General features: G+C 36.7%; 1 protein-coding gene across 3 annotated transcripts in view; it reads right to left on the bottom strand.

Annotated features, from left to right (window-relative positions):
• PCCA (propionyl-CoA carboxylase subunit alpha) overlaps positions 1-20,615 on the bottom strand; it is a 283,334-nt gene that overhangs the window by 102,284 nt on the left and 160,435 nt on the right. For all 3 annotated transcript variants that reach the window (XM_061996271.1, XM_061996282.1, XM_061996292.1), the window contains one exon: positions 5,948-6,050. In XM_061996271.1, coding sequence (XP_061852255.1) covers positions 5,948-6,050 — 103 coding nt within the window. The remainder of the gene's footprint in view (positions 1-5,947; positions 6,051-20,615) is intronic.

Below are 20,615 nucleotides of genomic sequence, written 5' to 3'. Positions count from 1 at the left end.
TGCTTAATACACAAGCACACTTAATATAAATACATACAAATATTATATGAGTATACTTAGTATTTACCCAAGCATTTTTACCTCTAATTCGTTCAATATGTCCCAGCATCTAAATCTTCTGAGCGACTCAAGACAGTAGAGTGGAAATGCATACCAGAAACACTGAGTTCGAAATAAGATACCGAGGCCAAGGCCACTTTCATCACAATGTCAGCAGCCATAGAAATGTAGCAATTAAAGCACTTGCCCATAGAGTCAGAACACAGGGATCAATGCTCTCCTCAGACTGAAAGCTTTAAGTTCACAGTGCCTGCCTCACTGTCCCCACTCCATCAGGACAGGATGGGACAGTCTCTGCCCTTTGAGTAAATCTGCCACTGTATGGAAAAGAATGCAGGATCCATAAAGCCACAAAGTCAAGTAGGAGCACTACTATAGCCCAGTGATAGCAGCAGTGCCTTGGAAGAGCGAAAATCAGGAGTTCTGTTCTCACCATAGGGCTAGGTTAAGCCTAGTGCATTAAAACACCACTAACAAAACTTACAAAAGACTTACAAAACAGCCAACTCTTAAACAGAAAATGCTCTTTATTTGAATCTGAATTAAAAGAGTAAAAGTATGTATACAACTTGTAGAACAGTATATTCTATGGGCAGACAACTTATAGAACTTGGAAATGAAGAGGTTTTGTTTGCAAAACAGCACACGTACAGCAATAGAGAATGTGTGTTACTCTGCAAGTAACAAACCGCTTAGAAAAAGGTGGGAAAAGTTTTCTGCTTAAGGATTATCTAATTGATCTGCCTCGTCCACTTGTGCTCTTACACATGCTCTTTCCCTTCATTTAAACTAATGTAGGACACTGGAATATCAGTATATTTTTTTCCATAGATTTAAAACATTCAGCTATATAGAACCAGAATAACCAGAAAATATTCATTTATTGCTCCTAGAGAATATATATTAATTTGTGTATCTACTGTCTGCCTCTCTTACTGTTTTAATTCCTGCAGGAATACATCCCTATTAATACAACCTTCATATATCTTTTTTTTTATGATCAATTAGTTATATACTACTACATGCGTGAAGCATATCAGAAACATTAAATAACTAGTAATAATAATTCTGGTATTTTATTGATTCTCTTAACAAGATTATTAATTTTATACTGATAGGTCTGGGCCATGTATTCTTCTACATGGATGACTGGAAAGACAGAACTTAATACGCACCGAATTATAGTCCTACTCCGTTCACATTTGTGTTTAAGGAATTACAAGTGGACTAAGTTTGCTTACAGCAACTTTTTGTATCGTTGCTCTAATTTTACATTATACTATTCCTTTTTACACTTGATATTTTTCATACTTCAGTTGCATCTAGTTTGGTTTTGGGGTGATAATTCTTCTTAAGCATTTTTTTTCTTCCCTGCAAAGAGAATTTACAAAGCAAAATATTTCCTGAAGTCATTTTAAAATCAATTTACCCCTCAGTCATGAGAATTTACAGCAGAGTTCTAATTAAATGTTTATTACATTTTAATTTGATGTCAAAGCTTAATCATAACTAGATATACATGAATCTACAAACTAAATTAAAGCATACAGATAACTACTTATCTACGCCATGCTGGTGATACAGGATGTGTTCAAATAACAATTATAGTAATGCCTCAGATTTGTATTTTTATGCTCTCATTTATGTACTACACAATAGATTTTCTCTTGCAAATACTAAGAGGTACATAGGTCAATTTTCCACCTGCAGATATCTAATACATTCTTTACTTCTCATGAAAAAGACAAGAGGGAAAACATTGGGATTTTTCTAGAAATTACAAAAGCATTCATTAATCGATTTCTAATTGGACTGAACGGGCTTCACAAATTTTTCATAGAGTCTTCATGTCTGTACTAAGAAATATCTTTTCTTAAATACGAATTTAGGAATTGATTCAATATTTTGTGAAAATGGTAGCCCATTCTAGTAGCAATCTGAAAAACAACAACAAAAAAAACCCACTAAGCTTTCTCCACTTCTCTTATTCAGCATTTGACCTATACAGGTCCCTCTGGAAATATATCAGATTTCTACTTGCTCAAAGTAGCTTCTGAACTATTTCACCTTATGCTTTTTTTTAAAAAATAAACAACTCTCATTCACCACTTCAATGATAAGAAGCTACTTTATAACTGAAAACATCTGGGAATTCTTTGTCAACTGAATAGATGAGAAGATGAGGCTAAGTGGTCTGAGAAGGTATGCATCTACTACAGAGATGAAGAACTGTAACAGAAAGGCTGTTTTCAAACATAAAAAAGAAGAAGAATGAGAACTGCTTGTAGAGAAATCACACAAATTAGCAATAATGAATTCTCAAGACAGAAGGTTCCTATACTATAGCAAGGAATCAGAAAACGGATTATGACTAAAAGGTTTTCAAGAATGCAGTTCATAGCATAAAATACAGCTACAATGAGATCCTCAACTACACATAGAGCAACAAGCTTCAAATAAAAGGAAATATGACAAGATTAGTTACTGCTGGTATTCATCATTTGAATCTTTGGACTCATCCATTGCTTTTTTGAATGCAGAAGTGTAGTCAAAAATCAACATGACCCATCCTATCTCTACCCCATACCTCTACCAAAGACACAAACCCATTCTTTCGTTGTCCAATTCAAATGACATTAAAAAATAATAAGTGACATTTACATTAACTTACTTGGTGAGTTCTTGGTACACAATCAGATCTCACCAGTGCTGCTAAACATTAATTCTCAAGTCAAGTCATTAGAATCTTTTAAATTAAAAACTGTTTATGTTGATAGAGTATCATCAGAAACAAAAGCCTGCTACTGAAAATTCGAGTTCACTAATTTCATATAAACTTAAGGCTTAGCATATATGTTGCTGCCTTCACATTAACCACAGAGTTACTTCTATCTTAAAAGAGACAATATCAAATTAGGATTCACAAAAGTTGTTAACCTCTACTTGAGATAAGAAAACCAATATTTTCATTTGACCTGCTATAAGCAAACAGTATAGCTGACGCTTGACCACTTATCTTTTAAGTCCTTCAGTTTGGGGAAGCAAGGCCTCTAAAGCAGTCAAAGCTAGTTTGCATCAAGGACCTCTGTTACAATTAAAATGGTTTCCAACAGATGGTTACAAAACCCAAAACCCTGAAAAATAAAGAGCAGCAAAGAGCAGTTAACACTGCTTCATTAAGATTCTCACAATAAAGGAAAAAAACCACCGATGACCCACAGACCAAGATGCTGACGAATGATCTGCCTGCAAACAGCAGGAAGCATGGAGAAGCCTGCTGCTCACACTCCCTGCACAGAGAGCAAAGCCCTACACACTGTGAGGTGGTGAGGTTTCGGCAGGCAAGAGGAGAGGAGTTATGGAAAAGAGAAAGGAGTCACTGTTGGAAGAGTCCCAGTGGTAAACAAAGTAAATCAGGATGCGAACATTGCTGCTGCAATGCACAGTTTGCAGCGGGGGTAAACTTCTGAAGGGGAATGTGAAGGTGGCCCTCCCACTGGGCTATCTGACTATGCCATGGATTCAGCTATCTTTGTCGCAAGCCACAAGAGAACACCTCCCCCAAAGTCAGGAGCCCATGTCACACCAACTTAATAGCAAAAAGTAAATGCAGAAGTTCAAAAAGTGAGGCTTATGTTTCTGACAGCAACTAAATAAAGAAAGTTTTGAATTTCCCTTTTTTTTTTTTCTGATGGTATGTTATACCTCCTGTTTAGAAAAAAAAGATTTTTTTTTACTCCTAGTCTTTGACTTTTCTTCTTTGAAGTTTTAAGGCAATTGTTCTTCCATTGTAAAGCTTTGAATAATAATTCAGAAGATTTTAAACTCTGCTGTATTTACCATATTCTCTTGTCTGCAGCACAGTCACAGGAGAATCCCAGCAAAAAGAAAATTATCAATAAAGAACAAAACGTCCTTTACCATTTATCCAGTAACAATGAAAAATAAGTGTAACTCTAAACAACTCTGGTGTTCCAAAAGGTATCTGCTTTTTACAAACTCAGTCTAAAGGTTAACTTTAATACACTACATCTGAAGTTTTAGTGAGATAGACTCCTGGTCACAGTGAAATCCACCTAGTGTGATTTATTTCACCAGTTAGGAATTTTCCAGGTACAAATAAATTGAAATTCTCTCTCCTCAAGTATACAGGCTTGGTTAGGGCAGAATCAGAATGCAAAAGCTTCTGTCACCAATTCCTCTGGCCCAACCTTTAGGCCACTGCAGCCTGCCCTACCTGACACCCCTACTTCCTCCCTGTTGCTTATGTGTTCCTCTGTGACACTGGCAAGTGCTCACCTCCCCAAGGTGCTCCCAACTCCTTAGTTAGCTGTGGAAGATAACAGCAGTAGCATACTGCAGGGACACAAGGACATGAACAGGAACCTCTGCATTTATTTGTTGATGTTTGAATAACAAACCAAAGTACTAGAAACCAGACTTCATATATGCCTTGTTAAATTGGGCTTATACTAAATGTATACTTGCTCATATTGCTGCAAGACATCAGAACTGTTTAGCAGTCCCATTTAAACTGAGAGACAGTTTTGGACCGTGGTATAGGTCAGAATGATTTTCTGTACGTTAAAATAATAAACCAGAAAAACTAGCATTACATGTTCAGCAAGCTTTCTCAGAGTTCGTCCTTCCTGGAGGAATATAGTGCAGTTCACAACTCAGTTGCTCAGACCAATTAAGTATCTTCTTGCCACAACAAGGTCAACAAAACCTTTTTAAAAAGCTAGTTTTTCACTACCACCCATAAGTGAAAATAGCCACCTCAAAAAAGATGTCCAGTTTAAACTTATAATCACATCTTTTACATTGAAATTTCAGCAGGGCAAAGCAAAAGTGAAACACTGACACAATACTGTCTTCATCATATAAAACACTAATGTAAATGTCCTCTTTCAAAGAAATCCCATGGTCATGGACTATGACTACAACGATGACTATGAAAAACACAATAGAGCAGATATTGCAGAAGTTTCTTCAATGAACACGTGCAAGAAGAGTAAATAGCTGTCAGAGGTAAAGTAGAAGACTTCTGGGATTCCTCATAGTCTTGCTTTTCAATGATTTTAAGTAAAACTGACTTATTTAGATCTTTTTAAAACTTTTGACCAAGAGTTCACAGATACTATGCAAGCCAACTGTCTATTAAAAAATAAAAATATCTGTTTCGTTGTGGAATTACCATTAACAGACTTAAAAAGTACTTCTGTCTATAAATCTGCCCCTCAATACTCCAGTCAATCTGTGTCTTGGCTTCATTCTGGCGTACAGGGTTACCATTCTTCTACTGTCATGATCTGTCTGCCTTTCATTCTGACAACATGTATCACTTCAGTAATTAACTTGGAATATTTGTTAACACGATAGTTTATACACATTCATCTGAAGCGACCTAGGCACACCTTGAAACACTAGCATTTTACTACAACCACATACAGTTTTACTACTGAGGTGTTGAGTAATTCTATTCCAGTACGATGGTACATTCAACTTGTTTGGTTCTTTGATTTGCTTTTTTAATCACTAAAGCTAATATCATTCATGTTGACATTGCACTTCTCTTGTATGTCTACAATGAAGCATAAGACCTTACTTATAAACTAGACACTAAATAGGTTCATTAATTAGAAAACTGATTTAGAAGACAAGTGGATACAAAAGTATTCCACAGGCAAGAGCAGAGAAAAATCTTTTTACATTAGCACTATTTAATTAACATAGAAAGTCCCATTTTGCAATTCACAGCAATGCCTGCTAAAGACAAAAGAAACACCTGTGTTTGTTCATTGAATAAACAGACATTTTAGTAGGTGCCAAGGATAATATACATTGACTCAGTTCATCAATTTCTTAGAAAACGAGCAGAACTTACAGAAAATGATGAGCCATCTTTTGAAACTGAAACTGGGTAAATTCCATCTCCGAGACGCACAGAGAGGTCCCAGCTACTTCTCTTTGATTTAGCAATAGGGATTCTAAAAAAGAAACAGACAGAAGAAAAATTTTTAACAGAGATTTCACGCTTCTCCCATTTTAACCAGAAGTGCTTGCCTCATAGGCTGGTCATGAAGGATATAAAATATCATTAATCTATAGACACAGCTGGAGAGCGTATTTGAGGAAAAAAGAGAAAAAAACCCCTAAATATATTTTTCTGTCAAATGGCACATAAGGAGAAAATACACTTTACATTCTTTCTAGATTTGCCTTGACACACTGCGTACACTGATAAAGTTATAGGAGGCTCTTGAATACAGCCAGCACTTGCTGCAGAATTAGCTCAAACAGGATGAAAAGCAGATGAGAAAGTGGGTTGGCAGGAGAATAGCAACAGTAATAGCTGAAGCATTCTTTTTAAGGGCAAAATGTAATCACTTTCTTTCATCTCATTCTCATCAAACGTTAATTGAAGGCCAATTACAGACAAAAGATCTAGCTAAACAAGTAATACAAGTAATTTTACAATTAATACGTTTTAGAGTATTTTATCCACAGAACCCTTCAAGCAAATTGAAAAAATAATGATATATCATCACAGTCCACATGCAGTATTATACCTTTTCCTGCATCATTCTGTAGCAGCACCAGTTACAAGAAACCCGAATCTTTTCAACTTTAGCTTAAAGAATACCTGACAACAAAGGAATGAGACCCAAATCTCTATTCTTAGAAGTTCTGAGTGAAACAAGTAATCTCCAGGTATTTAGTTTAAACACACATTTGATTTTAGTTTCCTTATTCTAACTTCTCAAGTCTCTTGCACTTTGTTGTAACCACCATTGTATGCTACAACTTTTCTGCTGAGTGGTTACCATATATTACCATCAGCAAGCACCATGTAGCCTAAAGAGAAGGTACACGAAGAAGGTGGCTTTTAAACTCCAATAAAACAAAAAACTCCATTATTTCTGTATAGCTTTTCTTCCATGCTCTTACACATGTTTAGATTCTTTGTAAGAAAATTTTTCAGCTTTAGGTCCCTTCTTAAGGATAATTGCTGCTATAATATTCATCTACTGTATATTATAGAGCCTACTACATCATTTTATTGCAGTCTTAAAACTTGGAAACATCTTTCTGTGTTATGCCACATGCATCCTCCTAAGGATTCAGGTGCCCAACAAACCACATCTCTCCCACAAAGGGAGTGCTCAAGTTCATTGGAAAATCAGCAGGGAGAAGCACCTGTGATCCAGAGGCCACAAGAAGAGAAATCATCTGTCTAAGCCAAGGGTAACACACTGATTTGCTAATGATTTCAAAAATCATTTTAAGAAGGGTGGGCTTTTAGACACCTGAAATCTAAGCAAGTACAAGTTTAGATAACTAATTAGGCAAAGAGTTTCCAAAACTTGTGCCTCTCAATACGCCTGAAAAGGGGAAATGGAAACACTACATATATTAACTGGACAAATAGATGCATACTTATCATCCAAGCCAAGTAAGGCCTACACCAGATTTCACCAAATATCTTAGCTCACCTTTAACTTTCACTATCCACAAAGTTCATGAAAACAGATATTGAAAAGAACCTGTTTGCATACTAATAAGGCCAAGTGTTACCTTTCACATTTAATATACAGAGACAATTGTCAAAACAGCAAATCTAAGGAAATATCTATGGCTTATTGGGTGCAGTGACATTTTCTCAGCACCATATCTTGAAAATCCTGTATGTCACCAAAACATTTAGACTGGCTGATAGGAAACGCAACAGACACAGGAGTTCCTGGAGAAAAGGAACAGGAATTTCCTGCACAGGTACCAGGCAGCAAGCTGAGAGATGTTTTCATTGCACTTCCTGGTATCAGAGCACCAGTAAGGAGGAACGTAGCAGGGTTTTGGCAGAGCCTGGCTAAATTCTCTATGGTACTCCACTACAATAACCAACAGAATTTAGTGGTTTATAGTAACTTCATATTTCTTGTGTGAGAGGTAAGACTTCATCTCAAACACAGCTTAGTAGATCCGCTTCACTGGTGGCATGAGATTCCTTGCTGGCATGGCCCTGCCTCATATTGCATTTGACTGGAAGTGACCTCATGAATCTGGCTGCTGGCCATCAAAGGAAAGACAGTCTTGTTCTCCAGCAGGGATTATTTTTGTTCAGTCCTGTCTTGCTGAGCTTTGTCAAGTGTATCTCCAAACAGGATGCACGCCTCTTGAAAGGCATGACTATGATCACTGCTTTGCCTGGGTTTGAAACAGCCACACAAGCACATAATTCCTCGCTCTTCAACACTGGTGGTCAGGAGGACAAGATCCAAAGCTGCATCTAATGCCAAGAACATGGCAAGTTGTACTTCTCTCCTAGATCTACTAGATTCACTTGCACAGGGATGTTTTCCAGCTTTGATTAGCAGTGGGGTTGGCCAAAATGATTTCTAAAGGTCCCTTCCAACTCCTATCATTCTGTGATTCTACGAAATGCTTGTGGTTTTGTAAGTATAACCTACAGTTAACACTGGCTAAGACAGATACTTACATTAGTTCATGAGAATCTTACTTTTTCTTCTTTAAATCTAATTCCTTTCAACTATATTATCTTGTAGTGGACATCATTTTTTATGGGATTGGGGAAGGGGGGTAAGGATCACAAAGGATCAAAGTCCAAGTTTCTTGGATATGGAAAGAGAGTTGCTCAAGTCTGAACTACTTTAAAAATGCAGAAGTTTCTATCAGGCTAAGAATGGGGCTTTTTTTTGTTGTTTTGTATGTCTGTTTGGTTTTTTTTTAATGTCTAAGTCCCAGTCCATGGGAAACAATCTCTTTGTTCTTGGCCTAGGTTGTTTCCTTCACTGAGAAATCTTCTGAGTCCTCCAAAGGGAAAACATCTGGACTATATATTTTCCACTATTTCATGGAAAACTCCCCAAACTTCTGGATAATTTTAAAAATGCATCACTTTTAAAATTGTACATACTGGGCTGAAACCTGACATATTCTGTTTACAGAAAAAAATAGTGAAATTTTAAAAATGCACTTTCTACCATCATAAAGACACCAAAAACTTAAAGCGCTTCCCCTCCAACCCTAGATTCAGAATCCACAGTGATTTTCACAGGGTTCAACCCTTATTCCCTTTCTTCTTCCAGTTTTGGTAAATGACATATCAAAAAAAAAAAACCAACCATGCTTTCCTTACACATAAAGATCACCAGTCACAGGAAGAAACACAAGTTTAGCAGCAAGATGAGTGCCAGGTGAATGGGAAGCAGGGCCACAGAGAACTAACTGTGTGCTGTTGTGGCTTGACAGGCATATTACACACAAAGAGCAGTCAGCAAAGGCAGCACCATGGCCATGAGAGGAGTCAGGTGGAGAAGGGTTTTATGAACTCTCTCCATAAACAGGGCAGTTCTGAAACTCTCTACTCCATACTGTCTTCTAAAGGTAAGTATCCCGAGCAATAGGGGCACAGATGAAGAGTATGTTGATGACCTGGCTCTAAATCATAAAGGCATTACTCTAAAGTACTGAAATTATAAACACATTTAAACAGTGTAAGAAGAAAACCAGCCGTGTTTGCTTAGTTATTTATTTGTTTTCAACCTCTGCCACTGTTTGTCCAGCAACAGATGATGTCATGGTCCCACAATTTTTTTCATACATTGCACAGTGCATTATGTCCCTTTTACCCCCAAAAGCCATGAGAGAGATGGGAGTGAGGGGGAAGGCCAGAGAGAATTTGTAGTAAGGCAGTAATTATAGTCCTTGCTTTCTTTGCAAATTTTCCATGAGGAACACAGACAACTGATAAAAATTTTAGATTGACACACACTTACTATGCTCATGGAAAACAAGGCACTAGTTAAACTATTCTCTATTCTAGGAAAAAACAACGAAAGAATGCAGACATTCACAAAAGCAAGTCAAAGTAATATCTCTGCCCCCAGCCTGTCCATTTTGATTGTCATCAACCAATCAGATAGAAGGAACTCAATAAAACTACAATTTTCTGCAGTTTGTGGCAAATAAACTCCTCTCTCTCAATTACTGTTGATGATGTAATGAGCTATGATAAATGTCACCAGCTCCTAAAAGGCCAGGAAATTGAATATAGATTTTTTTTACTTCCAATTCAAAAAGTGAGTTCTAACGTTGGGGGGAAAAAAAAAAAAACCTTACAAATTCTCTTTGGTTCTGATATTTTTGCTGCATAATACTTTACGTAAACACAGAGAAATTCCAAACTATCGTAACAAATTCTCCCATATGAAAGATTACAAGTGTTTGAAAGCCACATTATATGACACTCCATAAAGCTGTTTTTCAATTGTGCAATTACCTATTCAGCAGTTAAATAAAAGTGAAATATTGACTTAAAACAATGTTAATGGTCAAAGAATCATTAAGAAATCCTTCATCATAACTTTCACAGCAGGTGGCCTGTAAAATGATCAAGAATAATGTGCTGGATTCTGTAGCCACCAAGGTCAGTTTCTGCATACAAATCTTTGCAGGGGGAGAAAAAAAGACCTTCAGAAAGTGGGCCATTCATCTGAACCAAGTTCAGAGAATTTCCAGCACTGTGAAAAGATATGTTATGCAAGCACATAGATGTATTCAGTGGGGGTAGACTGAACCAGCTACATGGAGACTACAAAGGAGCCCTCCCATGGCTCATGAATAAGTCGAGGAAATGATCAGAAAAAAATGGAGAGATGTTTAGACAGATGGCCCACTTAAAATGCCTGGGACAGGGCATAAGCAATTTTAATGAAACTTTAGATCTACCATATAAATTGTTCTTATTTTCTCTGTCCTCCCCCCAAAAAAACTCAAGAAAGGCAAATCGAAATTTAACAACTCGAGCAAGAGCCTATCTTATGATGTAAAAAAGGAGAGAGGGAAGTAAATCTCACACTTTTGAGCATTATTGGTTTAATAAGTTCATATACAAAGAAATATCCTTCACAGAACCTTCAACTATCAGATGAATATAAAAGCAGGGAATGGACAGATTAAAAGAATTCTAAACAGAAGCGTACTGCCAAACAAAACAAAACTCTAAGCTTTACTATCTGAGTACTTTCAACACTTTCCAACATAAAAGTTCATCGTTGCACAGAAAAGATAAAAGCAGCACTTTCACAGGATTATTTTAAGAACTAAAAATTATGTGAAAGGAATCTAAGAATCTGGGAATATTTTATTCCCAATTTGAAGTATTTGAAGCAACATAAAGTATTTTCTATGTCTATTCACAATCATTTTCTACATATATATATATATTCAGATTGATCCATCTATACATATTATGTACACTTTTACTTGAAAATGGAGTTTCCTTCTTTCTGCTTTATGTGTGCTTATGTATACATATACCCCTTTCAGCAAGTATGAAAACATACCACCATTAGGGGTAAATTATAGTTCTGCATTTGTCATACAAACTAATAACCTCTACCAGCCTCTGTGCCAGCTGATCGGACAAAGGCTGAATTACTTAATGGTTATGTCAAAAGGGTTTTACATTACATTTTCTTACATATTACATTTAGATCAATAACAAACATGCATATTTATAGGCACGTAGCCTATCTGAATAGTGACCACAGGAAAAAATTAAATTACATGGAAGGTAAACTATAAACTAAAAAGCTTTAAAAAAAGAATGCTATGGAGCACACTGTGCTTTGATTCAAACCAGAGTACATCGGGATGCTTCCTTCTCCTTTAACAGAAGGCTTGATGGTGATTTGTATTGACATAAGGGCCTGCAATCCAGTGCCCAATGAAAACCTTCAGTACCCTCATCAGTGAGCCCCAGATCAAGGCTAAAGAAATGGTCACGGTGAATTAAGCTACCCAGATCTAAGTGTGCACCTCAGTCCCTTTCACCTTCATTTAAAAGATAAGTAACCCTGCAGACAACCTGAGCTCACTCTGGCTCATGCTGGGTCCCACGAAGAGAGTCATCCTAACTCAGCTGCTTTGCAGGTAGCTTCCTCAGCAACCTGGCAGGAACTAGGGGCTCTTCTGACAAAGCTGAAGGTGAATGTGTGCTCCAAGCATGTAGGCAAACATCAACAGTTCTAAGTCACTTGAAAAACCTTTTATAGTTCTTTTAGCTTTAGATATATCAGGCAAAGAAAGCAGGATTGTTGTTATTGTCCATCTTTCCATAACAAAATCACGCAGCATGTACATCCAGAAAATGGAAAATATGGGTTATCAGTCTTCCTCAGACTCTGAAGGTTCCCACCTACCTTCCATCTCTTAAGAAAAAGAGCAGGGCCCAGGCAGGCAGCACGGGACTGGCCACCCTACTCTGCTGATGGCAGGAAGGAATGAAAGATTCAAGGAGACTCAGAGAATGAAGCTTTGCCACCTGATGATGCATCCTCTGGGACAAAGAGTTTTGGCATTTGGGCTTAGGCCAAGAAATTTCTATGCACTTTGCATTTAACAAATGGGATGGAACACAAAGCAATGCTGGAAGCTGAAAGTACAGCCCAAGACCTCTCAGTTTCAGGGGAGGATCAGGCTGCCCAGCCCTTGAGCAGATGCCAGCATACCTTGAAAATTACAAATAAATAAATGTAAAACATGGTATCTGAAACTCATTTCCTCTCCTATGACACTTTAGCATTTGGTTTCCCTTGGAAAAGGGAAACATCACAAGCATTAATGCTGGATAAGAGATGTTGCTCCTTGTCTCATTGCAAGCGTTTGAGAGATGAGACACAAAGAAGATTCAAGTCATGTGTTCGCAAGTATAGAGAAGAGATATCTTCCATATAATTCTCATCTATTCTTTCAAACCATCTTTCCTAAATCAGCAAAACTATTTACCAAAGAACTACTTGCAAGCATGTGTTTTTAATCAGATCAACCAACAATATTGACATGTGCATGCTGACAAGAGAGAACAATCTGAATATCTGCTTACCATCAAAAAAAATTTGGACTGTTTCTCTTTCATTAAAGTATTTAATTTCTCAACTTACCGCCTCCTGCAATGCTGTTGCTGCAGTACCAAGAGAGTACACCTTAACCATCTCATGCCAATGAAATCAGATTTGTAATACAACTGTATTCTAATATTCTGATCATATTTGTTCTATTATGGTTTCTTGTCTATATGAGACTTAAATCAAGAAATACATAGAAAGTACATTTGGGATGGCACACAGTCCCGGAAAAAGTAGTTTTCCCTTTTATCCATCCTATATGCCAGAGTGTAAGTAACAGAAGCTAGCCAAGAACAGTGATTAATTTGCAACAATATTTTGTTCTAGATAATGGTGAGCTTTTTGAAAAGATGCTTCTTTTCTTGCATACACAAGAACTAACCAGAGTGACAGCATAAATATCCACAATGCATTTACCAAACCACATACCAAAGTTATTAGGGTGTTTAGATAGAGGTAGTCAAGGTAGTTTCTGATAAGCAATGTGATAGCCACTTCCTTTCCCTAACATGTAAAACAATGTTGCATGTTTCATCAGTTTCTAAAGCTTTGTTCTCTATTTCTTCTGCCCTGGATTCCTATGGAACATATTATTGCCACTAATACTGTTAAGTTAAAGACAAAAAAAAAAAGCAGATTAGAAAAACCACAAGAGCTCATTAAAAATTATATTTGATGACAGAAAATATGCCTATCTTCAAGAAGTACGAAATCTGTGTGTCTAGACAATTACAATATATAGCAGAGCTCCAGTGACTCACATTACCTTCAACAGATCTTCTACTGCACTTTCAGCTTACATCTGGAGTTCACACCACAGAGCTTTCACCTCCTCATATTAACCATGTTTTTCTTTTATAACTACCAGAGACAGAAAGGTATCTCTCCACAACGAGTGAGACTTTGGATAAGGTTGAACTACCTTTAGGTGAGACTTAATCTATTATTTATTACACTAAAGTACTACGAATTTGGTTCACAGAAAGCCAAACCCAAACTGTTAGTTAATAAAGTCACACGTATTCAGAAGAAAATAAAGTTATTGCTTCATGTATTTTCATCCTTTTAATAGGACACCTGCCATTGTTTACGTTATGGTCTCACAAGTAAAGTGAAGAAAGCCAGTAAGAAAAAACTTACATGTAGGTTTCCTACTTAGCCAAAGTTACATGCATCAGATGTGAAAGAATTTCAGAAATTTCTAACAGCTAGTGCCTCATGCGCAGTACTAACAAGAGAGACTTTTGCCCACTAAACTTTTCACTGACTCAAGCTAAAGTAGAGAAGTCAAGTTGTGTAGGTGGGATGGACCCAAGGAGTGATGGTAACATAACTGCATGAAGTTTAACACAAAGTGGGTTCTTCTACTTAGAATTCCTTCTGCTTATTTTCAGAGGATCAAAATCAGTATAGCATGGGAACATAAAAATGGCCACACTGAGTGGCTCAACCAACCATCTAGTCCAATATTCAGTGATCAAGAGTAGAGAGTTAAATAAGGTATAAAAACAATACACGAATGTGGTCACTCTTCTACAATGTATTTAAATGGAAGTTCCTTCGGCTTTCTTGTCTTCCATTAAGTCAGTTAGCCCTAATTAAAGTCGTTTGGTAATTCACAAAGCACATAAATAAATTTCCTAAATACAAAACAATTTTCACACATGACATACATATAAATGATCTATACATAATATGTGCCATAAAGGGACATTGTTATATGCTACAAAAAACCCATTTTCCTTAAATATGATTCCTTACACACCCAATTATTATTTAATGAATATGATTGCCTATACTGTTTTAAAAGGTGGTACTGTTCTTCTTTCTTAGTAAGCTAATTGGTAAAACTATAGAATAGGAACATGAACAGAAAAATAAACAACTATGAACCATGTTTGTCGTCAAGAAGATGTTCAGAAAGAACAAAGTTATTTTTTCCGACACAGAAAAAACAGACACATTTTCAACAGAAAATGTAAAGTAAAACTGTTGCACAAACATGATGACGTACATTACCTAACTGGTCATGATCCAGTATCTGCAAGTATATCCACTCGTTTCTCCTGAAAACTTAGATGAAAAACTACTAATAATTAGGAAATAAACAAACAATTAGCAAAATAAGAGCCAACGTATTTTCAAGATACATCTTTAGAAGTAGTGTACATAAACTACTTTTCAAAATACACTTTTAGAACCTTAGGAAGATGTTCAGAAACAGTTCTCACAACTTTGCCTTCAACCCCAACCTTTCTTTTGTGCCCTCCCGCTGCTGCTGAGGAAATCCATGCACAATAGCCACATTCTCCGTAAGCCCAAAGTCTCCTCATCCATATCCAATGTAATTTCCCTAAAATGAGAATGACTGCAGCCTGTTTTGGTCTTGCTTCTGAAGACTTATACTCCATCCTTTACATGCTGTGAACATGACAATTTCTCATGGAAATCCAGCTTTTTTAAAACTGTGAAACAGAAAAATTGTATCAACTCTCACTATTCTATGCTTAGGGGAAGACACATACAAATGATTGAAGTTGAAGAGAACTGTGGAATGGTGCTGCAATGCCCAATGTAAAGAGAAGAATGCTTAAATGGAAATAAGAATAGTAGGATTCTGGATATCACTGGAATAAAGATTCACTCTCTTCACTCAAAAGGGTTCACTTAAAACAAGCATCAAGACTTGGAAAAAAGGAAGCTTGTAGTAGAGGCAGGCATGCAATGTCCATGATTAAAGAGTGGACAAATCACAGCTAATAGAGGAATAAGGTGTGCTTCATGTTAGTAAACGTTTTAAAATGTTAGTGATTTGCCTGAAGATACGAGAAACAAGTAAAAAGGATTTGCTGCAGGGGTGTGTGGGGGAAAATGTAGGACATACAAGCACTCTCACTAGTTCAAGGAAATGAACACAGGAGAATTGGTTTATGGCATCTCACTTGTCTAAGGATATTAATGGCTGGGTGCAGCCAGATGAGAATCTGCTTTAAATTTCGATGTCTGGAAGCAAAAAGGAAAACAGGGCCTGGAGAAAACCATTACCAGGAGACCAAGGTGTATCTGATCACCACCCATGGCAGAGAGAAGAGTCTCAGAAACATATACCACCACAACACCGGGGTAAGGGCAGACACTTAAAGCACAGGAAGGATAAAATTCAACAAATAACTCAGATTTTTTTAAGTACTTTTAAAATCCAGAATTCAATAGGCAGATAAATTATTTGTGTCATCGCACTGCTAACTGTGGCAAGACTAATTTTACTAAGCACCAGTGAAAGAAAGGATAAAATCCTATAATCATCTCTTTTCTAAGTCAATGAGTAAACATTCCTGATTTCAAAAGACCCAGGTCCTGTGCTGTTCTTTCCTGCCCAGTCTCTCACATCACCAGCTTTGAAGATACATGTTAAAGGGCAGCCACAGCCAAAAGAAACCCGAAGCACCACATCTAATTAAACAGAGAAGTAAACCAGTGAAGAATAGTTTGTGAAAATATTAAAGAGCCATCCATAATCACAAAAGTCCTCTCAGCAGTCTCAACACAGATTCAGAGAAAAATATCCAGGCCTTCGAATACTTAGTATGAGCCAACAGAAATCAGGATATTTTTTATTTAAGGCATAACCTATCCCTAGTGTCCTATATGAAATACGATGACATATCCATGTCATTTTTCTTTTAAGGTTCACAACCAGGTTACAAAGACAAATGCACACAGTATCTAAGGCAGAACCAAGGAGGGCTACCTCAAAGCAGGTGACTCAATTTGAGTTGCGCAAATCTCAGGCATGAGATTCAACTCCAAGATACTGAGGAGTGGCACAAAGCTGTCACAAAGCAAGAAATGGTCCTGTGGTCTTATATAAAGTAATGCAAACAGTGGTTTTTACTGTCATTTGGTAATGCACAAAACCAGGAACTACCTTAACAAGAAAGTGAAGAAAGAACTCTTCAAGGCTTCTGAGACAAAGGCAGGACTCATTTTTTTCTCATGGAAATGTTTCTTCAATACTTTCACACACACACATACAGAGACTAAAACTATGCAGAAGTGATCTGCCTCTCTGAAAGTTGAAAAGAAAGAAGTCTTAGCTCAATCTTGTATGTTTACACTTTTAATCTTACCCTTAAACAAGACTGAATTGAGCATAACCGCACTGAAGGTCAGCTTCTACGCTGGTATATCGCATTTCAAGCCAACAGCTCTTTTATTTAAAATATGTTAGATAAAAAGGTAATATGCTCTCTGTAAGAGTTCCCTTGAGGTTAGAAGAACCAATAAATTAACTGTTACCATATGTTTGGCTCCTTTTGGCAAAATTCAGTAACAAAACACTGCCAAACCTTTTTTGGCAGGTAGTAATATTTGGTAGCTTATAGAACAACTTGGGGAAAAAAAAAAGGAAACTGGACAGAAACCTTGGAAATTAATAGAAGAAACTGCATTTCTGTCCATGTGCAGTTAGCTAGATGTTATTGCAAGAAAAAAATCTACCAAAGTCAGGTCTATGGGTCTGATCTATAATAAGCAGCTGTCTCCTCAAAAAGAGCTCTATCAAATGCAAACTCAAAACACTCCAGCTAATACAGTAAAGCAAATATTCTGCATTTGGGTTTTTTAGAAAACAATGCTAGAAACATATGATCTATTTTGCAAATGAGAAGCTTTGGAAAACTATTATTCCCAATTGTTAAAATTTGTATTATTAGTGCTTTCATTACAGTGGGTTTATTTCATCATAAATGAGCAAAGTCTGGGTTTATTTGCAATGCCATGCTCAGGTTAAAATTAAATACATACCCTCTCACATCTTTTATACCTACATAATTAAGACTAGAACATGAGAGAAAAAAACTTTAACACTACACCTCTAACTATATTTACAGACATAAGATCTACTACAGATCTCTTAAGTTCCAGTTAAACAGGTGGGGGCTAAGCCAGTTGGTCCTATTCCTTTACCAAGACAAGCAGGACTTGCTTTGTAAGGTCACAGTTACAAAAAAATTAATGCTTTTGCAGATACAAAAATGCCCTTTTCATTTTATTTTTGTAATCACCTATGATGCTATAATCTAAAGTCATGATTATTCTCATTTGCAACAAAATGGATATAGCCTGTTGTGCATACCATAGTGTTTTGTGTGTACAGGAAAAGCAGACACTAAAACACTCTGTATTTCTTTAATCAATTGCATCATCTCATTAAATTCTAATTTTTATGTATATAAATCACTTGCTATTCAGCTTACAGTTCCACGCTCATATCTGACAAGCAGTTTGAAGCAGGTTGACAGGTACAGGCCAGACATTTCACTTCTTAAAGTCATGTTATTGCATAGTTAATCCTATATTTGCATTAATTTGATTACAAGCACTTACAGGTAAAAGTAATTCTAAAGTGTAGGTCTAAAGATTGTAAGGTAAGCTTCTGGAGGGATTTTCCAGAGGAAAAGTATTTTTGCGATTCTACCAATGCTTGCTCACTCAGACATTTGGGATTTTATTAATAACCTTCTCATCACTGCATCCACTTTTTGATTTCTTATTTTTTTATTTTAAGTAAGGCAATTTATGTGAAGTTTTGACACTGAAATCAGAGACTTCATTACCCTGCAAAATACATCCACAGTTCCAAGTATTTAAGAGGGTTAAACAAAATGCAAACATTTAATGCAACATTAAGCATGTGAAATAAAAACTTGATTGCCTAAAGAAAGCATGCTATGCTGTTACCCTGGTGACAGGTTAAAAAAGGATTGTGAGCTGAATGGCTGTATGATATGAAATTAAAATGTTTCACATTGAACAATCCAAAATGAATTGGGAAAGGTTAGAGCAGAGGAGAGAGAAATCAATTCTCCAATGGCAATGGTGAATGGAAGTGAAGTCTGAATAGGATTTGCCAGTGGGGTGCAACAGCTGCCAAATATCCTGCAGCCAAAGAATTACAATAATACTGATGAAGTGTGCAAGAGCTTTTGGAATCATTGCAGGGAACAGAGAAATACTCCTACAATAATGAGGCCATTCTGTGTCCCATCCCACTTTCACAGTTGAATCAAAGGAAAAAGAAACAGTTGAAAATTGTAATACTCAATAACAAAGGTATAAATGAATTATCTATACCTTCAATCAATATCTTATATTTAACTACAGCCTTTGTGAACTATGAATGAAGCAGGCATGCTAAAGAATGGACAAATCAAGACACATACATGTAAAAGTATGCAGACAACATTGAATGAGAGACTTTATGTTCCCATATATTTTGTTGACAACATTTCTACCACAACAGCATCCCAAATAAGCTATACACTACACAAGCAAACAGCAGGGCACACCACCAGTGCCTCAAGGAACTTCACAAGGTAAGGTGCTGATGTTCATGGTTATCTTTTTTATGTTAATAATCCTAGGATAGAAACATCAGTAAAACTTCTCACGCTAATACAGTTACATATGCATTTACTGAGCTTGGAGTCCCCCAGAGTCAAGAAAAAACTTTGCCCTTCCGTAAAAACCTCCAACACAATTTCATTCCTACCCTTCAAAACACCAAATAAAATATACAGATGGAGGGGAAAAAAAGGATGCTAAAAATACTTGTAAAACAACTAGGGAGCACGTGGCAATTAGCACACACCTTGTTAGTTCTAGTTTCATACATACACTTTTTACACACAGACAAATATTAAAGAACAGATTTAGGAGCTGTAAACCTCCACGAAAGGAAAGAATTGTTGGGCTTATAAAAGGGATCAAAGTACAGCAAAGAGAGAAGTCTTGTTGTAAAGAGAAGATCTTGCAGAAGAAGAGGTCGTAAGGAAAGCATGGATGAGGAAAGGACCAGATTCACAACTAAAAAGGGCCAGGAATATGGCAGCACAACAGAAAACATTCACCATGTGTACACTGTGTAAACTCAAGCTTCAACATTAAGCGAAGAGCAGCCACAGAAGCTATAAAGCTCCTAAAGCAGCTGCTGTTTTCCCAGTAGACATGGTGAAAATAAAAAATAAACACAGGGACTTAGGTCCATTTACTTTGCTGAATGGCTTTCCCACCAGCAATCACCTCAACAAGACACATGTCACTCCTCTGGGGATCTTCCCAAGAGATGCTCAGTGAGATTTGAACTTCCAATAATGATCATTTTCATAACAATCATTCATACTAATGATTGAGAACGCATGGATCTTTGAGTGCCCAGGATACCTTTTTCCCTACAAACAACATAAGGATGATAGGCTATGAAAATTTCCTGTAACAGACCCTTCTGTTTCTGGAATATATGTTCACGAATCATATGGAGTCATGGCTTTGCTTTCCATTCCAACTCCATCAATTTAATCCAATCAAAGAAAAACTACAAAACAGTCTGTAGAAAACGTTCTCTTGAAATGTCCCATTTTAACTTTTATATTTTACATGGAAGTTCGTTTCTACTGTCCAAAACTACTCGCTTCATGTATTTGCGTCTACTTGTTTGCCTCTAGCACGCATAATCCTCTTTCCATGATAAGCAACTGAACAATGTAGAACGGCAAATAATACCAGATTTTAAAGGCAGCTAGAATATTATATAGTACAGCTGTTTCAGCATTGATAAAACAA

This window comes from Colius striatus, chromosome 1 (assembly GCF_028858725.1).
Source record: "Colius striatus isolate bColStr4 chromosome 1, bColStr4.1.hap1, whole genome shotgun sequence".
Lineage (NCBI taxonomy): Eukaryota > Metazoa > Chordata > Aves > Coliiformes > Coliidae > Colius > Colius striatus.
The sequence above is the reverse complement of the archived record's forward strand: the minus strand, read 5'-3'. Positions and strand labels throughout refer to the sequence as shown.